The 18796-nt window shown below is 38.2% G+C and overlaps 1 protein-coding gene across 1 annotated transcript; it reads left to right on the top strand.

Annotated features, from left to right (window-relative positions):
- The first annotated feature begins 6102 nt into the window (after positions 1 to 6102).
- On the top strand, positions 6103 to 17883 carry fz3 (frizzled 3). The gene is made up of 2 exons (XM_068302819.1): positions 6103 to 6666; positions 15993 to 17883. The coding sequence occupies exons 1-2, from the start codon at positions 6418 to 6420 to the stop codon at positions 17583 to 17585; spliced, it is 1842 nt and encodes a 613-aa protein (XP_068158920.1). The 5' UTR covers positions 6103 to 6417; the 3' UTR covers positions 17586 to 17883.
- Positions 17884 to 18796: the final 913 nt, after the last annotated feature.

The raw sequence follows: 18796 nt of genomic DNA, 5'->3' as shown, positions 1-18796 counted from the left end.
TGCACTTAATTCAAGAATCAAACTGAAACTTAAAATGTAAGACCGCCATCTCATAAAGGGAACATTTTCAGACATACATAAACTCCCCATAATTACCAACACCAAAGAAAAAACGGAACCCGCCCCCTAAGGGCCAAGGTAATATTTCATACAACAGCAGCAGCAGAGAAGGAAGACAGCCAAGGAGGAACCCTGAAAAATGTGGAGCTAACTTTTTTCCATATGTTTCAATGCATGTTGTACATATGTACATATGTATGTGCCCTTTTGAATATGTTTTTTATCAGTGTATGTATTTATACCTGTTGCTTTTTTTCGGACTTCCTCTCAGCTGCAATTGAGTCGTCGTCGCCGCCGACATCATTTCTCTGTGCATAGTTTTTCTTTTAAGATTGAAATTCCTCAATGGGCTATCCTTCCACCCGTCTGTTTCCCGTCTTCGAAAGAACGGAACGGAACTATGCACATTAAGCCCCCATAATGCATAATAACACCAAAGATAATTTCGCATAAAAACTGCAAAGCAAAAGGCAAAAAAAGAAATCAGAGAGGAACGGGCAAAACTCTTGGCCATGATGGAATTGCCCCTACCCTAACCAAGCGTGGATCCTATATATAAATGTTTTAAGTCACATATGTAAGAAAGTGTTGTAAAGTACTAGAAAGGAAATTAAGAGTTGTTGTTCTAAGCAATATACCCAATTTCATTGTACCACAGGGTATTAATAAAAGCCAAGTCAGCCTGCAGACTACCGGGTCTTTAGATACACAGACTCGTCGCATTGCCGGTGTCTGCGGATGTTGCATTTTAGTGGCTTGGACCTTGGCTATTGGCGTCTGCTTGGGGTCGTCTTCTTCGATTGCCTTTACAAATTTGCTGTAATGAATATTTCGCAGAAGACGTAAACCAATTCCATGGATTTACTATAGACCCTTTTATATTCATTACAATCTTCCTATTCTCTCCATTATGCATAGCTTTGATATCCATTTATGATGCCAAATTTTGAATCATCGGTTGTTGTACAGAAATGAATCATAAATGGTTACCCATTCCCATCCCACATGAATTGCTTTCCAAAGAAAACAATAAACATTTTTCTTTTACAAATGCCGTTAAATTTCCTCTACAATTACAACAGTGAGCTGCATTTTATTCGACATTGCCTAAAGTCCTTAAAGGATTGCTTTTGTGTGGTTTTGCAACATGGTCCTTTCTTTACCTGATCGTCCGTCTCTCTCACTCTGTCCATCTCTCTCTTGTATTCCTCCACTTGTTATCTGTCTCCTTGTGCTGTCGGTCCATTTGAATGGTTTTGTGGTCTTATCATTGACTTTAGCTGACGCCGCTGTCCATTTTGGTTATCATTTAATGATGCCTCTCGCTTCCAGGCAGCTGTTAGTTCGGCCTACCTCTCTCTGTCTCTGTCTCTCTCTTTCTCTTTCTTTGTTTCTGTCACCGATGTCTTTGCCTTATCGTTGGGTCTTTTACTTGGCAGACCAATTCAAGCAAGTCGCCATCCCATCCTCCCATCCCCAGTGGCCAGTTCGAGACTCGGCGGCAATGTTAATATAGCCATAATCATGTGGCTCCATCTACTAATTAATTGACTCTTTGTGTTCTTATTTTTTATATACAAATACACATACAATATATATATGTATATATATATTTTTTTTTTGGTTTGGTATACCCTTTCTACAATGAGAGAATGCCCAACTATGTACTTATTTCGAATTAATAAACTATATACCCCATTGTAAGAGTATAGAAAAGACTGCACACAGTTAAGTTAATCCCGGTCTGTGTTTTTTGTTGTTATTCTTGCGCGCTCTTCTTCATCTTTAACTCCAGGTTGAAGCTTCAAGCTCCTTCTCCATTAACATCATCATCATCATCATCGTTATCATCATGATGATCATATGGCGCGGCAAACGGCGACGGCGGCGGCATTTTCATTTCATTAAAAGCCTGTTTCAATTTTCTGCATTTTAGTGCTTGATGCACTTTGGCATCTCGCTGACTTGGCTGGCTAAAGGATAAGGATTGGGGTAAGATGTAAGATATTTGTGCGGGGGCAAACTCAATCGACGACTGAGAGCCAGAGACCAGCCCAGAGTCAGTCAGTCAGTTAGTCAGTCAGTCAGGTTTTGAGCCTACACACATTTCCACTTTGGCCGAGATACCAGCCGAACCAAGAAACGCTTCAGTGAGCAAGAGAGGTGGAGGATTATCCTCATTTTAACCCTTCAATGACGAGTAAAATTTAAGTTTATACAGAAAGTAAGAAAACTTTATATAAAGAATTATTGAAATTCAATTTCAAAAACCAAAAGAAACCCTCTGAGTTATTATAGACTACATTAATTTGAGATTCGTTTAAGTTTTTCATAATTAACTCGTAACATTCATTCAGCTATAATTTTTGGAAAATATTTCTGAAAAACTAACTACTATTTCCGATTTCTAGAAATTGCAACTTAAAAATTTTAATTTTCGTGGAATGGAAATAGGTATTTTTTTACTTTGTTCTTTTGGGCAACGTTTTAGCACCTCTTAAGGGTTAATAAATGTCAGTACAATTCGTTGAAATTCGTTCAAGTCATGTGTGTCGATAGTGTTCAACATTTCATTTGCTTATCTAAAGACGAAAAGCAAATGAAAGCTGATTTTTGCCATCGGTATAATCAGATTGTTCAGATCGTTTCAAAGACTATAGCACCTACGCAGGATTGGCCATTTTTTACTAAAACAAAAATATTTACTTTGAGTAGAATTTTTAGTTAATTGATTCAAGGGCATTCGAGTTTTGTTAGTCTGACAGGATCTGTAAGATTCGAAAAGTTTGGGTAAATGTAATGGAATGTGAATAGGAAAATCAATAAAAAGAAAATCATTTAAGTGTGTAAAGCCTTAAATGGGATTTATGTACATTGCTATTGTTAATCCCGGACACACACCCTTAACCACCCCAAGCCCCCCTTCAAACCCCCACAAGTTGAAGAGTAATATTAGAACTTTTGTGTTGAGTTAGTTCACATGTTTTGCCTGCCTCACTGATCCCCCTCTACCCACCCACATTCTTGCAGCAGAAGCCGTAGAAATTTGCTTGAAAAGACACAAAGAAAATCGCCCGCTGGGTCATATTACATGGTGGGGGAGGGAAGTGGCGGTGTGGGAGCGGAGCTATTGCCTCCTGTCTATCCATACCATCCATGGGAGTACCCTAATGCATCTCTCTTCCATCTGCATCTCAATCTCTATCATCATCTCCATCTGGTGGTCTCCTCTTGTTGTTATTTTTTCTTCCTTTTTTTAGTTTTTTTTTTTTTAGTGTGGCAATTCGTGACGGCGGCAAACTTGAAGCATGCCTCCAACTATTGAAGCACCACTCAAAACATATTTAAAACCAATGGGGCAGGCCAATCATTGACGTATGTATGCCGTAGATAATATACCCTTGCCCATTCAACATATCCATTGGGCTATAGAAGCAGCAATCATATTAATATCAGAGAGCATAATGAAAATGTTTCCATAATGAAAGTAAATCTGGGTTGTGTAAAGTATTCACCTAAATTTATAGCTCAACTATTAAAGTTACGAAACGAAAGTTGGCTCGAGGACTCTATCAATGTTACTTGAAAACTATTATTATTTATTTAGTAGTTATTTAAAACACCTCTTCTCCTTTTTGTCATACATACAGGGTATACATAAATACTAAAACACAAGTACCAGAGATTAATAAAGAGCCTTTTGAAATCAGCCGACCAGAAAACTAGTTAATGGTGCACATATCCCCACATCCAGCAACTTGGTCTTCGCCTCCCAGCATTGATCACAATGGAGATGAAGAAACGGGCGAGTCGAAGGGGGCATATACATAGTATGTACATTTGTATGTATGTAGATTTTAATATGTACACAAGATGAGGTGAATGTCAATAAGTACTCGTAATGACAAGCATTCAATATTTTTAAAACATGATCCAAACCGGTGACATGAGTAGGTTAATCAGCTAAAACAAAGACTTTGAATGGAATTGCGACGTCTATTCATGCGTTGAAGTCAGGACTCTAACCTGCATGGATTGGACAAAGTGATAGAATTTGTCTCAGTTTGTAGTTCACTTATAACAAAGGGATATACATAAAAATAAACGGATTTCATCATTTGCGGAACAGCCTTAAGTAACAGTTTATGTAAGAAACGTCAGTCATTTTTGCATATTTGGTATTAAGGCCGCCTTGAAGTATGCTATAAGAAGTATATTTCCCCTGTTCTGGTTTTAAAGTAATAAATTCTCATCTATTTCATTTTTTATTAGGCTTAAAATGAGGACGCGTAAATGAAATCCGTAGTTCCAGGGGATAGCACTTAAGAGCCACACTCACCCGTTTTCCACTTATACACACACACACACACTAATGCATCTGATGTAGAAGCAAACAAAAGATCGTTCCCGTGTTCTTTGATGAGTAGGGCAAGTGCGAATGCTTACATTAGCTATTATACACATAGATACACACACACACACTCATACACACACACTCATTCACATACACCTGGATGGAGTATTGTGATTTGAAGGCGGGGTATAACCATTTGCCATCTCTTTGATGATAAATATATACAAACAAACATATACCTTATATTTGTATATATTCCTATGTATATTTTTTTTCTTTAATGTGCGCTTCAAGTTCAAACAACTTGGCAGATTTTCGGTTGAGTAAAATCAAATGAAAACAAACAATACAAAAAAAAAAAACAAACGAGATCGTTTAAAGCCCCTCCCCTGCTCTTGCCCCTGCCCCTGGCCATGGCCCTTATATTCTTCTCTTCATATCTTTCTCTTTTGTTTAGGCTTACATGGGTCTTAAGCCCTCGATGACAATTGAAAGAGATCTCTTTTCTTTTTTATTTTTTTATTGGGCACTTGAAAAAACCAAGAAAAAGTATATAATAACCTAAGGAAGTGCGCTACAATTTTGGCTAGCAATTGAGCGTATGGCTTAAGAACATCTAGAGATTAGAGATACAACAACAATAGACACCCGCACACGCACACCCATGGGTCGAGGTGAAAACAGGTGAGCATAAATGCGAGGTGAGGTGTGGGAAACGATCTTTGGCTGGGGCTCAACTTTATTTGCTAGTGCAAATTTGCGCTGCAATTCGTTCCACCAGAAGTTGAAAACTCAGATAAAGGAGAAAGGCAAACGCCAATAAAGAAAGACGTAGAGGAAGAGGAGACGATGTCGAAGCGATTGAGTGGGGGAATCTTATCTCCCTGCCGGAAATCAAAGCACACATCAAAGATTTGCCGACAAGCGAAGCCGATGCCGTCCCATGGAGGTCGAGTGAGCAGTTGCAGTTCCAGTTCCAGTTCTCTTCAGTTCTCCCGGCCTCATGCTCCCTTCCCTGCACCCACACCTCCATTCACTCTCAGTTGGTTGTTTGTATTTGCGGTCGGATCCGTCATCATCGGACTGTGGCTCAAATTTCCACCGTCAATATAGATGAAACGCCATCGTATTGTTCACCTGGGATTTCTTAAGTGATTACCGGTCATTGTTGATCGACTAAGAACTAAGGAATTAATGGGTGCAAAAATTAAAATTACCATTAAATAAAATTAATTGTGAAATAATATAAACTAAAAAATATACATACATTCATTCCAATAAGATAACAATTGGCCATGCTTCTCTTGAGGCAAATTTTCAAAATTGGCGGCGACTGTTAGACTGTTATTGCTAACAGTCTGTTTACATTGGGCTGCGGTTAATTGGAAATTGTATTTTGAGTAGTGTTTAATATGGTATATAAATTAATAAGAAAATGTAATTTTCAAACATATGAAGAATTCTTTGTACATTTATCAAACTGATCGTTGGTTCGTTATTTCTTTCTGAGCCACAATAACAGAAACTTAACAGGTGGCTGGCACTTAACAGAAGTCCCGGTAGTTAACATAACAGAGAGGTGCTGAGAACCGGTTTGCTGTTGCGATAATTTGAAATTCTCGTATTCCAAATGAATTTTGTTCAGTGTTGTTTTCATTTTGTGGCTGAGCGGTTCGGCGGTCGCTCGCTTATCGAATCGTCTTGCTATTTGAAAAGATCGAAAGAATTGAAAAACAGTTTTGACCAAAAACGAAAACGTTTTACTTAAAGATACAAATCATTTTGTTTTCATATTTCAACCTGCTGGGCAAATTGAATATACAAATTGAAGAAACCCGGCAAAAAAAAAAAAAACATTTCTGCCGAAACTACATAATTGGATTGTTGTTGATTGTTTTTTTTATATTTTTATTGTTGTTGTTAATATATTGTTTCGCGTGATAAGTGATATGAATAAATGATTAACCCCAGCAATATGAACAGGCCCAATTAAATGCTAAAAAATGTCTAATCCGTGCCTGGAAATGTTTGTGTTAATAATAGTTGGAATTGTTCTACAATCAACTGGCAGCAGAAGCAGCAACAACAATATTGGCGGTAGCACCAGCCTCAATGGCCAACAGCTGATGGCCAATTCGAATGGATTACAATGCCAACGAATTGCGGTCTCGGCCTGCCAAGGATTGGGCTACAATATGACCGCATTACCCAATTTGGCTGGACATACCAATCAGCTGGAAGCTGAACTTCAGGTACATACAAAAACAACAACAACAACCACTATATATGTATATATAGTAAATTTAGCGATAAACTCTTGCCCACAACTTGTTATGTCCCATAAAAAAAAAAAAAAATGAATTGTTAACAATTTACGTGCCAAACAAGAGAGAGAGAGAGAGAAAAAAAGGTTTTTGTGAAATAAAGTTTTAAGATATTATGCAGATAGGAGGTGAAATATAGTAAGCTATATGTTATACCCACTGCCTTTCTACCTGAACCTTAACCTTGTCTCTTGCTTTCTCTCCTCCTCTGTCCCTGTCCCTGTCTCTGTCTTTCGCTCCACCGATTGTGCGTGTTTGCTTTCTTCATTTCCATTAAAGGAAGTCCTCATACATATCTCGGCGACAAGAAAATGCTAAGCATTCTTCTTCAAGAAGAGGGGGCGGAACATCTAATTGCTTTTCAATGTAAAATAGAACATACTACAACTCTTTTCTCTCTGCTCCAAGTGTTCCTGCTGATATCAGCAATGAAATGTTGACATTTCAGATAAAAGTGATAAACATAAAGAAGCAAAACGAAACGAAAAGATGACATAAAAACGACGTAGAAACGCAAAATCAAAAAAAAAAAAAAAAACACACTTGAAAAATCACTTTACTTCGTTGGGGGGAGTTTTTTTTTTATTTTTAAACCAAGAATGTTTTCCAAAGTCCAGAACTAAAATGCCTATTTACTGAAAGAAGTTGATGAAAATACTAAAACTTATCTATTCTGAGCTATCTATATACATACATATGTATGAAGTACTCCTGGCCATTAAAGAACTTCAATTTGTTATTAGCCATAATGAAGTTTAAGCTAAAAACAAAAAAGCAGAGTCAACAGAATTTTGTAATTTTTTAAACAATTTGGTACTCACTATCAGATCATTTTAAGATGGGATAAAGTTGTTTTATTTAGGTTTAGCGAGCAAACTTTTTGTTTGCTTTCTTTTTCTTCGTCTTTCTTTTACTTTGATGTCGTTTGATGATTCTTTTCATCTTTTTGTGTGTGCTTTTCCAGCTTCCGATCCACAAGTATTTTTTTCCTTCCACTAGTTTCAATGAAATTTTTGTTTGAAGCCACTTGAAAGAAGTTGAGTTAGTTTTTTTCTTCATCTGCTTTTATCTAAACAAATGGAATGGAATCGGAAAAGCGTAAATGAAATTTCAGATTTTATGACGATATAAAACCAAATATCAACGGTATACAATGAAAATCTCTTTGAAAAGCCAGGCTGATGAGAGGGTGAGGGTCACGAGACGAAGACCAACTGGAATTTGGTTAGCCTAAAAGATAAAGTCAAATTGCGGTATGGAGTCGGTTTTTTTGTTGTTGTTGTTTTTGGTCTATTCAGTTTTTTGTTTTTTGGGCAAGGCGTCGCGATGACCATCATTGAGTAGTAGTCGTGTGGGCAAAGAGATGTTCTCAAACGATCCGACAGACAGTCAGACAGAGAAGCAGAAGAAGAGAGTAGGAGAAGGAAAAAGAAATAGAAGGCAAAAGGTGTTAATGGACTTTTGGTGCAGCCGCCGGAGCAGCAGCAGCAGCCCGCAACGTCATTGTCTAAAGAAAAAAAGGCCGACATCGTTTCGTTTTTCCATGCTTCGCACATTTGGCCGGAGCCCTGCCCCCTTCTTCATCTTCTTCTCTTTCTCTTTTTTTTTTTTGTAGGTACTCCACCTCCGATGTTGTTCCATTCTTGCTTTTTACTCCCCGCCCCTACCTCTCTGGCTGTCTCCATTTCTGCCTACAATCTTCAATCTTTTACAGCAAGCGGCATGTCTTTCTTCTTTCAGTTTTCCCTTTTTGCTTTTCTTTGTCATTTTGTTTATGGAAGAAGAAAAAGCCAAACACCATGGATGCACAATGATCATTATGATCATGATGGTGACGATGATGATGTTGAGACTAATTTGTTTGCGTTGCATTTTCGTCAATATTCAAACTAAATATGGAAAATCATTCGAAAGGTGGTTTTATCGCCAAAGATTAAGCCACCGATGATCACTTCTATCCGTAACTCCAACAAGAGTATAGTCGCCGATTCTCTAAGAGTATCTCAATTGCTATTGAGGATGCTCTTCAGGCTGTTTTATCTATCCTCAAGATCTCTTTAGAGAGAGTTCGATCTTACAATTAGATCTTAAAGTAGAATGATTCTTCTGTAGGTTATTTAGCGCCAAGAGAAGTGGTTAAGATAGTGTCATTGGAGTGGAGATTGATAATGGAGTGACTGGGGCAGGAGGTGGAGCGGCAGCGGTTTTGGCGGTGGTTCTGGTTTTGGTTCTGGTGGTGCGGTCACACATATTCAATTAATTTGCTTGTAATTGTAGCTTGACGAGCCACTTTGTCGGCAAAATGGGCAAACATGAAACCAAATAGAGAGCCTCTTCATTCCTTCCTTTGCCTCAACTCCTCCTACCCCTTGGCCTGTCCCTGTCACTTGTGTATTTTAGAATTCCACGTGGCGCACAGATACATACATACATAGAGACAAATGAGAGCAAGTGGGACAGCCAATGAGCATAGGTTAAAAACTCTGGTTTGTCGTTAGTCAACATTTTTTGTTTGTCTCACATATATTGCCGACGCATCGGACGGTTTTTGTCTGATAAAGAAAATATGTTCATGGTTCGAAATGCATTCGCTTTGCCTCACAAGTCAACAGAGGTGTGCCTCCCAACTCCAACACCAACCCACCCCACCTCACCACACCACCATGTACGAGCACACTCTCCTCATGTCTTTCTGTCTGTCTGGCTGGGATTTAGGCTCTTAAATATGACAGATTACTAAGCAAACATAAAAATACTAAAACACTAAATGTTGGAAGAAACAATAAATATACATATATGTACATATGTGTGTGTGTATGTACGATTTAAATGCATGATAAATGTCCACTTACAAAATACACACACACACACACAATCACACACATTTCCAAAAGACTTTGAAGGAGTCATTCTAATAGCTTTACAGACCAAATTGGCAATAAGTCAGTTGGACCTTCCATCTCTACTTTAAGACTACAAATATCAACATTTTCCAACATTTCGGAAAGTTTTTCAAAACTTTACATCAAAATTACAAGCAAAACTTTTACATTTCATTTCATTTGAAACCATCAGACCTTAAGTTTTATAAAAATTTGCTAGTTTCGATAGTTTTACTTCGTTATCATTGAACTGAACTGATAAACGAAACGCAAAAAAAAAAATAACGTAAACCTAATGTGTTTACTTTGGGGGAAAAAAACTCATCCAAACTTAATCCACTGGCGGCATTTTGATAAGAACAACAACAACAATAGCAACATCAACAACAACAAAAAGCGAAACCTTATCTTTGGACTAGCGCCAGAGGCCAAAGATATTTCAATTTTTCGTAGTCGAATTCAATTGTGGTTTCTGGCCTGACTTTTTGGACATTAGCTGAATCCAAGACAAAGACTGAATATTAAATGTTGATATTATTAAAAATGGGATAAAAGAAAAAGGAAAAGTAGGCATAAATAGTATTAGGAGGCTTAGAAAATCAACTTTCTGATGGTAGGACTTGCCATAATCCTTTCCAATCCTCAGGGTCACACCTATTAAACTGGCCATGAGTGTACATAGGTACACTGAAACCTAGGAATTGTTTAAAACTTTGATGATTTAGTGACCTTTTTAGGTTTTCATCAAACCTTTTGTTTTCAATTAGTACTTAGGTGCCTATTGACCAACCTTAGCAATTGGCTAGAAGTTTAAGATTGCAAAAAAATGTGGTCACAGTTTCTAAGGGAATTCTCATAAAGAAAAAAATATGAATATGCTCTCCAAAAGTAATTTTTTTTACAACATAAAAGTAAAAATTATGGGATATTAGGATAACACTTTATTTTTATAGGGTATACACATGTGTGTGTCTATAGATGTATGAGTTTATCAAGCTAAGAAATGGCAAATACTCGAAACACGCAGGCAACGTTTTTCAAATGCCTGGGCCAAGCGGCCAAAGCAGATGAAAAGTGAAGATTAGGGCAAAGAGCAGGAGGCGATAGAGGAGAGAGGCACAGATGCGGCAGAGCCAGAGCCACAGCCCAAGGAATGTCAGAGTCAGAGCCACAAAACGGAGCCGAATGGGCAGCAAAAACAACAACAGACAACTAAAAAAAAAACGAAGACAAAAAAAAAGGCAGAGAGAAAAAAAAAACCAGCAGCCGCAGCCTCAGCAGGTTTGTGTTTTGAGTCTTTTGTTTTTATACCCTAAGCCAAGAGAGGGGTATATACGTACAAGCATATATAAGTGTTTAGAATCAATCAAGCTATGTTCTATGAAGTGGACTTGGATATATAGTTATATATATAAATCTATCATTGTATTATAAAAGATTCCATTGAAATCATTTTAGAAATTTCTTGTGGTCATGCTAAGCAGTTGATTAGATTGATAGAGGAAAAATGTTTCATGAAAGTGACATGTAGGGTATGAATAAGTACGACCAAGTTTAATCTATGGTCTTCTTGGAGCACCAGCAGCGTCAGGATGCTGTGGAACTTGTTGTTGTTGCTGTTGCTGTTGCTAGTATTGTTGCTGTTGGTAATTACATGGCAATTAAGTTAATTGAACTGCGACGAGCCTTGCGATTGCGTGAATTGCCATTTCTTTTGAAGCTGAAAATTAATGCTAAGACTGGAGCTCAAGCCGAGAGGCTCTGAGGATGATAATGACGATGATGATGATGATGAGGAATATTCTCATTTGGCCTCAAAAGAAGTGACATAATTTGGCATGGCATCCTTTTGAGTTCCCCGTTTTTTTCGCAATTGTCCTCGACTAAAGGCGATTAAGTGAAATTATCCAAAAGATAATGATGCCCAGGAAACAAAAACTCCACACTAGATTGTATCCTCTCATATTCGTCATAATCAATGGATTAAAACAAATTCACCAAAACTGCAACTGCTGGATAGGTAGCAGACCCTTGCAACTGGAGTCAACTCAAAACCAGCTTACAAAAAAATACCAAAAAAAAGAAGACACAATTTATATGTAGGGAGAACTAGAAGGATGAAGAAACTACAAGAAACTAAGCTCTCTAGATTGGTATGTGTGTGTGTGTGTGTGTGTGCGGCTTTTTCTCTTTTTAAAGCATTCCTGACTGCCGATCGATGCAATGTTCAGCCTGGCTTTAGCCTGGCTCTGACTTTGGCTTTGACTTGGCGTTTTTTCTTCTTCTTCTTCTTCTTGGCCTGGCCTTTTGAATGACAATCATTGCGAGTCAAAATGTCAATTAATTGTGAGACTGAGACGACATCGACGACAGTTCGACAGCAGTCATTGCTGCTGCCCCCTCCTCAGCCTTCTCTTCCCATAAATACTTTAATTCCAACTACAAGTTTCGCGATCATCATTTGATCTATATCAGTAACCGGCCTGCAAACATACATACATATATCTTCTTGCATTTTGTATTTAGGTTTGTTTTTTTCCCTGTTATGTATGTATTCCTTTGTTTTTGTTTTGGTTTTTTTTGCTATGATATCATCTTTCTTTTCCGTTTCGTTTCGTTTTTTTTTTTTAAGTTTTTTAGGCGTCGATTTATCATGGCATAATTTTCTCAAACATCTTTTAATTATGCAAATTATCATCTGTGAAGCCTTTGGACGATTGAGATACAAAAAGTTCAGTTCAGGCGGTGACAGTAATCCAAGCACAACTAATTGAAAAAAAAAAAAAACAAAACAGCAAAAAATTAAATTCAATTGCCTTTGATGAATGCCGACACGGGTTGACTACGGGTTTGACTGTTCCTCTCTCAATTTCTGTGCTTGTCTCTGTCTGTCGTCCATATGGCATATGGCATTTGGTATAAAGTATGGTATATGGTATATGGTATATGGTAGACCAACCATAACATTTGAGCATGCCCAAAAATGAAGCTGTCAATGTGAATCAACAGAGGCAATGGCTAACTGAATCAAATAAAAGACATGACTATCTACATATGTGAGAGCATTAACGTAGTTGTTGATACCAGTTCACATATATTCTTATTCTGATTATAGATTTATTCTTAGTCAAGCTTTATCCATTGAAATAACCGATGGTTAAACTACAATCGTGTGTATATACCTACCTCTAATGAAAGACATTAACTATGTATGTAGTTTCTTTTTGTCTTGTACTTTCCGATCAATTTCGTTTGCCTTTCCAAAATGTTTTTTCAAAGTGGTCACCTTCGACTTTGAATTTAACTTTACATTCACAACGCATACAAAATCATTAATCACAAAAATCGAAAGAAACATTATGTTGATGTTGTACGGGTCTACATACATAGGTGTCAACTCGATCTATTCCTATGCCTTGTAATTGAATTGTGAACATCGAACGAAGGGGCAATGGAGTGGATGGATGGGAACGGGAATGGGAGTGGGAATGGGAATGTGTGAAACCTGCTGCGAAGCCAAACCAAACCAAAACCGAAACTGAAGGCCAAAATGCCCCAAAACGAACTTTTTTCTTCTTTTTGTTTGAAACTAATTAAGCATAAGTCGCAGAGATATCAAACTGAAATGTTATACTAGCTGATATTTGGAATCTAAACAAGGTAAGAGAATTCAAGTGCGATTACTTTTTTAATTTGTGCCAAGTTCGAGGTTAAAGATGTGAGTAAGCCAAAAAAAAAAAAAAGCTGTAGGATGATAATGTTTTTCTTGTTTCCTTTTATTCAGTTGATCGGGTGTGTCCCGGCATACATGTATGTATGTATCTATATACAAAGGGAATTGCAGACTTTGCAGAAGACGAAAAAAGAAATGAAAAGAATGCCCAAAGCATGGCAGATTGCATTCGTTGAGGTCGGCTCATAATGATACAAGCCAATGAAAATCATCATTACGATGTCGATGACGATGACGATGAAGATAATGATGATCAGGATGATGATAATGGCCTTTTGGCGCATTAATAAAACATTTTAGACACTTGGCAAATGGCTAGAAACTGTTGCCAACAAACAACTCACATGTCTATTTGGCTGAAAAGTTTTCATTTTTGTTTACGAACTTGCTGATGATGATGATGATTTTCATCATAATGATGATGAGGTTCACTTGCTGCATCATTAAATTATTATTGCTTCAAGCCATAGAGAGGCGATGCGTACAAAATTTGTGTGGAAACAGAAAAACAACGAAAAAGAAACCCAAACCCAAACCAAAAACCCGAAAAAACCGTCAAGAATCGCGTGTCTAATGCTTTACGTTTGAGATGGGCCGCCGATTCTCCATTTTTCTCTCCCTTCCCCCTCTCTCTATCTTTCTCTGCCGTAACGTTGCGGCCTTTTGCTGGCCTTAATGTGCCTTAATTACACAACAATTCGGTTACTGTTAGCAGAAGCAATACAACGACAACAAAAGCCAATCTGAACTGAACTTGGAACCGGGCATTGCCTGTCAATTTCATTGACGGCGGCCACATCAAATCCATGTCAAAGTCATCGTCCCTGCTTTGGGGACCATCCATCCATCCATCCATCCGTCCATCCAGCGAATGAGGATCAACTTTAGGACCAGATCAGAGCCCAAACGTAACCATATTTTACCAATCTACTAAGTTAGTGATGATTGCGTGTTTCCTGCGTGATTATTTCTATCGTATTGATTTGCAGTGCAAATTCTCATAATTGTTTACTATATTAAAATCTTGAAAAAACTTAAAAATGTCATTCAAGTCCTAACAATATCAAGTTCAACCAATTGTAAGACCATTGACTGTCCTTACTTTGCAAATTTTCATCACGAAATCCCTCACGTGCCCATCTCTTATGATCTCCTTAAAACTGAATAAGATCAGTTTTTGGTTCTTGGTTCCTGAGAAAAGGTTTCTTAATCATTTTTAATGCCAAAAAAAAAAGGAAGAGACTGAAAATCCAAGTCTTCTTTTTTTTTGCTTAGTGTTTGTCTTTGTCTTTTTTTTTTTTGTGGTTTTTTGTTGACTTGTCTACAAATTCCACAAACTCATAAATTTTTTCCTTTTTTTTTTTGCCAAAAGTTCGTCATCCTTTGATGATGATGGACGATGATGGACAATGGCGAATGCCGGACCCAGAGAGCATTTTTTTTGCCATCATCATCTGATGATCTTTGGCATGATCTGCTTAAACTGCTGCCTTACATAGAGAAGCAATTTGGGATTGGAAAATAATTGACAATTAATTATCCATTGAACAATGACTACATTGAGTACAAATAATGCACGCGAACATGTGTGAAAATTAACGCCCAAAAGATATGATCACATCACATTAGATCAAGCCGGACAAAACAGTTGCAATTCATTTGCTTTTAGTCGGCAAATGGACAAAGAAACTAGTATAATCAACAAAATCACACACAGAGACACAGACAGACAGACACACTCACTCACTCACTCACCAATACAGTGAGAAACCCAACCCTAAGACCCATTTTTATGGCAATTTTATTAGATAAAATTATCGACATAAAAGCTATGTATGTATGTACAAACGCACGTACAACAAAAGCCACCGACTGTACGCCGACGATCAGGTGGCCCCCAGGTGTAAATGGATAGAGATTTTTACTTTGTATTTGTTTAGAATTTGGTTTAGTTTTTTTCGTTTTTACTTTGCTTTTGCGTTGTTTTTTTTTCACTTTTTCTTTTTGCTTATTTATTTTGTGCGCACATTTCAATCGAATTATATATTTACGTGTATTTGGCGGCAAAAAGGCTTTCATGTTTCTTACCCAGCAACAACAACAGATCAATACATACAACAATGTTGTTAATTGATAAAAAAAAAAAAAGAAAAAAAAAACAATAAAAAATAAAACAAACAATAGTCACACAGAGAATGTTAGTCAATGCGAATTCGTTTTTAAAGTTGGCCAAGAGTTTGAGTTAATGGGGAAATGATGATAAGGTATCAATAGCCGTTAGAAAATCTCTACAATATCTCCAAATTCTATGAGGTCATAAAATCTACAACAATAAGATTTGATTCACTTGGAAAAGTCTCGACAAAGAAAGCGGAAAAACCTTCATGTTGTACTTGTAATATTTATTGTATTACATAAAGTCTCCACACAAGAAGTTTCCCATCTGTATAAGAGTTAAAGAAAGTCTCCACAAGTCCTTAAAGTTTCCTATTTATGAAAAAGTTGATCAATAATACAAAAAAATCTTCACAAACCTAAGAAAAAGTCCTTTGAGAAACTCTCCACAAGTCTCCAAAACCTTACAAACGTCTCAATTAATAAAAAATTCCTAATCACGATTTCTTTCTTTCCCATTGCAGATTGCCAAATTTCTGCCTTTGATTGAATCGGGATGCTCGCGTCGAGCACGATTTTTACTCTGTTCGGCATTATTTCCGCTTTGTACGCCCGATGTGCCACGCCCAGTTACAGCCTGTAAGTCGCTTTGCGAAACTGTGAAAGGTGAATGTGCTGTGCAAGCATCGCCCGAGCTGATGGAATTGTGGCCACAGTTTCTGACCTGCGACACCTTGCCGCAGCCGGAGAAGCATGAATTGTGCATGCAGATACCACAACAAGAGGAGCAGCGGGAAAAGGAGAGAGAAATGGAACAGGAGAAGGAGCGTGCGGACACACAGGATGGAGCAGCCATAGCTGGCGGTGTGATTGGAGTGCAAGCCGCTCAGCCGTATTGGTCCAACTGGTTGGCCTGGAAAATGTCCGCTGACCAAATCTCTGGCAACTCAAATCATCCTCTAACGGGAAGCAGCATCACCAGCATCTCTAGCAATAATGTCATTTGTCCACAAAATTTCACAATCAATCCGCTAAACGCACAGGAATGTCTACCTCAGTGCCAGCGCGATGCCTTCCATAGTAGCCAGCAAAAGAAGCTAACGGAGAGCTTTATATTGGGCCTATCGGCAATTTGTTTTGTTCTCACCCTATTCGCCTTGGTCACATTCTGGGCGGAACCGCGGCGATTTGGCTATCCAGAACGCCCTGTATTGTTCCTGTGTCTATGCTACAACTTGTTTAGCATCTGCTATTTGGAGAGAATAGTTTTTCACAATCAGTCGAGAAGTCGTGCCATTTACGAACCGATATCCACAGTTTGCACTCTACTCTCGCCACCATGTTTGGCTTCATATATTAGCACATCATATTTGAGTTTATGCGCCGCCACGTGGTGGCTAATATTCGCCCTCTGCTTCTATCTGTCGTCGCACAAGAAATGGTCAAGCGAGGCATTGGAAAAGCATTCGGGACTATTTCATGTCCTTGCCTGGGTGCCACCATTGGCGCCACCGATAGCGGCTCTCCTGCTGGAGAAGGTGCATCCCAGCGAATTGACTGGCATGTGCATGGCTCCGGGATTCGTGGAGGTGCCAGCATTAATCCTACTACTTCTGGGCCTCTATTTCACATTGAGGGCATCGCGGTCGCTGCACTCGTTGCAGCAACAGCATCAACTGCATTTGCAGCATCAGCAACGTTTCTCACAGTTACGTAAACGCTTTGTCATCTTCTCATTGTTGTTTTTCATACCAACGGCAGCCGGCCTCATGCTAGGTGCCTTCTACAGAGATCTCGGTGGTGCGCCACCCACCATAGTGCCCAGTTGTTCCACTCTGGAGGATTGCTCGCCACCCGACAAGTTGAGTGCCTGGCCCAGCCTGATGAGAGTATTCTTTCAGCTCTTGGGCGGCACACTGACCGGCCTGTGGGTCTGGTCGCGTAAAACCTGCGAGAGTTATCGCAGTCGATTGGTTGGGGGTAATCCCATCATGAATGCCACAACCACCACCAAGCATCTGCATGTCAAGAATATGCATATAACGAATTCTCCTCTATATGCTGGCATTAGTTTTCACAATGTGCCAGTCTATAATCCCCATCAATCTAGAGTTTAAGTTAGACTTACATATCTGGTAGGCAAAACGTTCAGTCATTCGATTTTGTATATAAATACTTACATAATATATAAATATTAATATCTATATCTAATAATTTATGATTAATTTCTTGTACATAAGCATTTAACCCCCGTATAATGGCTTTAAGTCGCATGTATTTTAATGAATTAAGAAATGATATGTGTTAATAGCTTTAAATGTAATCCTAATCCCGCACTCCCTCTATTAGTGCTGTTTAAGTTTATTCAATAAGTGTAAATAGGAATAAAATAAATTTTAATGAGAAACTTGAAAAGTATATATGTATTTCACTTATTAACTTTTAGACTTTTCTTCAGTGGCGAAATTTGATTAATTTGAGTAAAGAAATCATTTGTTTTATGGTTAAGTATGAACAAGTCTGGCTTATATACTCATGTTGTACAGGGTGTTTCACGAAACGAGCAATTAATTTGATTGAAGCTGCCACACCGCGTGCCAGGCAATGTTTCTATCTTACAAATTGCCACAACTTTGCCGCCGTTCGTCGCTCTGAGCCGGTGCAAGATACAACAACTACAACGACGACGACACAGAACCTCTCCACAAGAGCAACAACATCCACAGCGAATGTGCAGCAAGCGTGCAATTAACTCTTGTGCGCCAAGATCAAAGCGATTAAAGCCGCACAACTTGTATGCCTGAAAGACCTGAGAGACTCGAGGCTCAAAGACTTGTGAGACTTGAGACCTGTGTGAGCCAAGCGGACCCGAGCCGAAACGTTTCAAGACAAGCTCTTGAAGAGAGTCACAAGTCAACCAAATGCCAGGCAGGCCATCATCTTCATCGACGCGACGCTAAACAAAGAACACGACGTGGTCGAGGCAAAAACAGTAAACCAAACAAAGTGATTGCGATGTCGGCAATTGGCATAGAAACATTTAGCTCCTTTAAAAAATACCTTAACGTATATACATACATATATATAATATACTTTTGCAGCCTATTGCATTTTTTTACATACATACATACATTTGTATACTTGATTGTTTCTCAGACCAGATTATTAACCAAATATTAAGTTCAAATATTCGAAAAATTAGCCAAAATGTGAGAAAGATATCAATCCTTTTGTTTTGCTTAATAAAAATTACTAAGGTGGATTCAAAACTCTATACATTAGTGGAAAAAATAAATATATTTTAGTATAATAAATACAAATAAAATAG

This window comes from Drosophila tropicalis, unplaced genomic scaffold (assembly GCF_018151085.1).
Source record: "Drosophila tropicalis isolate 14030-0801.00 unplaced genomic scaffold, ASM1815108v1 contig_158, whole genome shotgun sequence".
Lineage (NCBI taxonomy): Eukaryota > Metazoa > Arthropoda > Insecta > Diptera > Drosophilidae > Drosophila > Drosophila tropicalis.
The sequence above is the reverse complement of the archived record's forward strand: the minus strand, read 5'-3'. Positions and strand labels throughout refer to the sequence as shown.